Here is a 573-nt window from a genome sequence, read left to right as displayed (position 1 = left end):
GTGAGCGGGGCCTCGGGTACATGGCTCAGGCTGTTCGCTCTTGTCCACAGCTCCCTGCCTGCAGCAGCTGAGGAGAACCTGCAGCATAGAGAGGGAACGGAGCCGAGAGCAGCTCCCAAGAGGAGGAAGAGGAAAAAGCAGCGGGTGAAGGAATGAAATAATGTTTTTAGGACGGCACAGTGCCCAGCGGGGGCTGGCAGGGAATGCTCCTCCGCTGCCCAAACAACAGCAGGGCCTCTGAACACAAGTAAAGCGTTGTGCCAGCTGCAGCCGTGGTGGAATTCTGTAATGCCCTGCTCCACTCTGCCGGGGAGGGGGAACTGCTCACCCAGGGCTGGCCCTTGCAGCCAGCCCCAGCAGTTTGTCCCCAAAGCCAGACCTGGGAAGTCTGCAACCAGCACTGGTGTCCAGCACAACCCCCATTCCTGCACCCTGCAGGGGTGGCGTGCTCCGGCTGGATTAGGGGTGTTACTTTACCATGTTCCCCCCACCTACAGCTCTTTACCCCAGCCTGGTGTGGGGTTTCAGAAAAGCCTTTGACTGTAGGGATGAAACACTAGTTTCTCTCTCTTC

The 573-nt window shown here is 58.6% G+C and overlaps 1 protein-coding gene across 1 annotated transcript in view; it reads left to right on the top strand.

Annotated features, from left to right (window-relative positions):
* The window catches only part of NSUN5 (NOP2/Sun domain family, member 5), a gene marked incomplete at its 5' end in the record, with an annotated part of 2,935 nt that extends 2,779 nt beyond the window's left edge, over window positions 1–156 (top strand). Inside the window, one exon of the mRNA XM_010286566.1 lies at window positions 51–156. Within this exon, the coding sequence (XP_010284868.1) occupies window positions 51–156 (106 nt within the window). The remainder of the gene's footprint in view (window positions 1–50) is intronic.
* Between the last annotated feature and the right edge of the window lie 417 nt (window positions 157–573).

This window comes from Phaethon lepturus, unplaced genomic scaffold, assembly GCF_000687285.1.
Source record: "Phaethon lepturus isolate BGI_N335 unplaced genomic scaffold, ASM68728v1 scaffold37804, whole genome shotgun sequence".
NCBI classification, from domain to species: Eukaryota; Metazoa; Chordata; class Aves; order Phaethontiformes; family Phaethontidae; genus Phaethon; species Phaethon lepturus.
The sequence above is the reverse complement of the archived record's forward strand: the minus strand, read 5'-3'. Positions and strand labels throughout refer to the sequence as shown.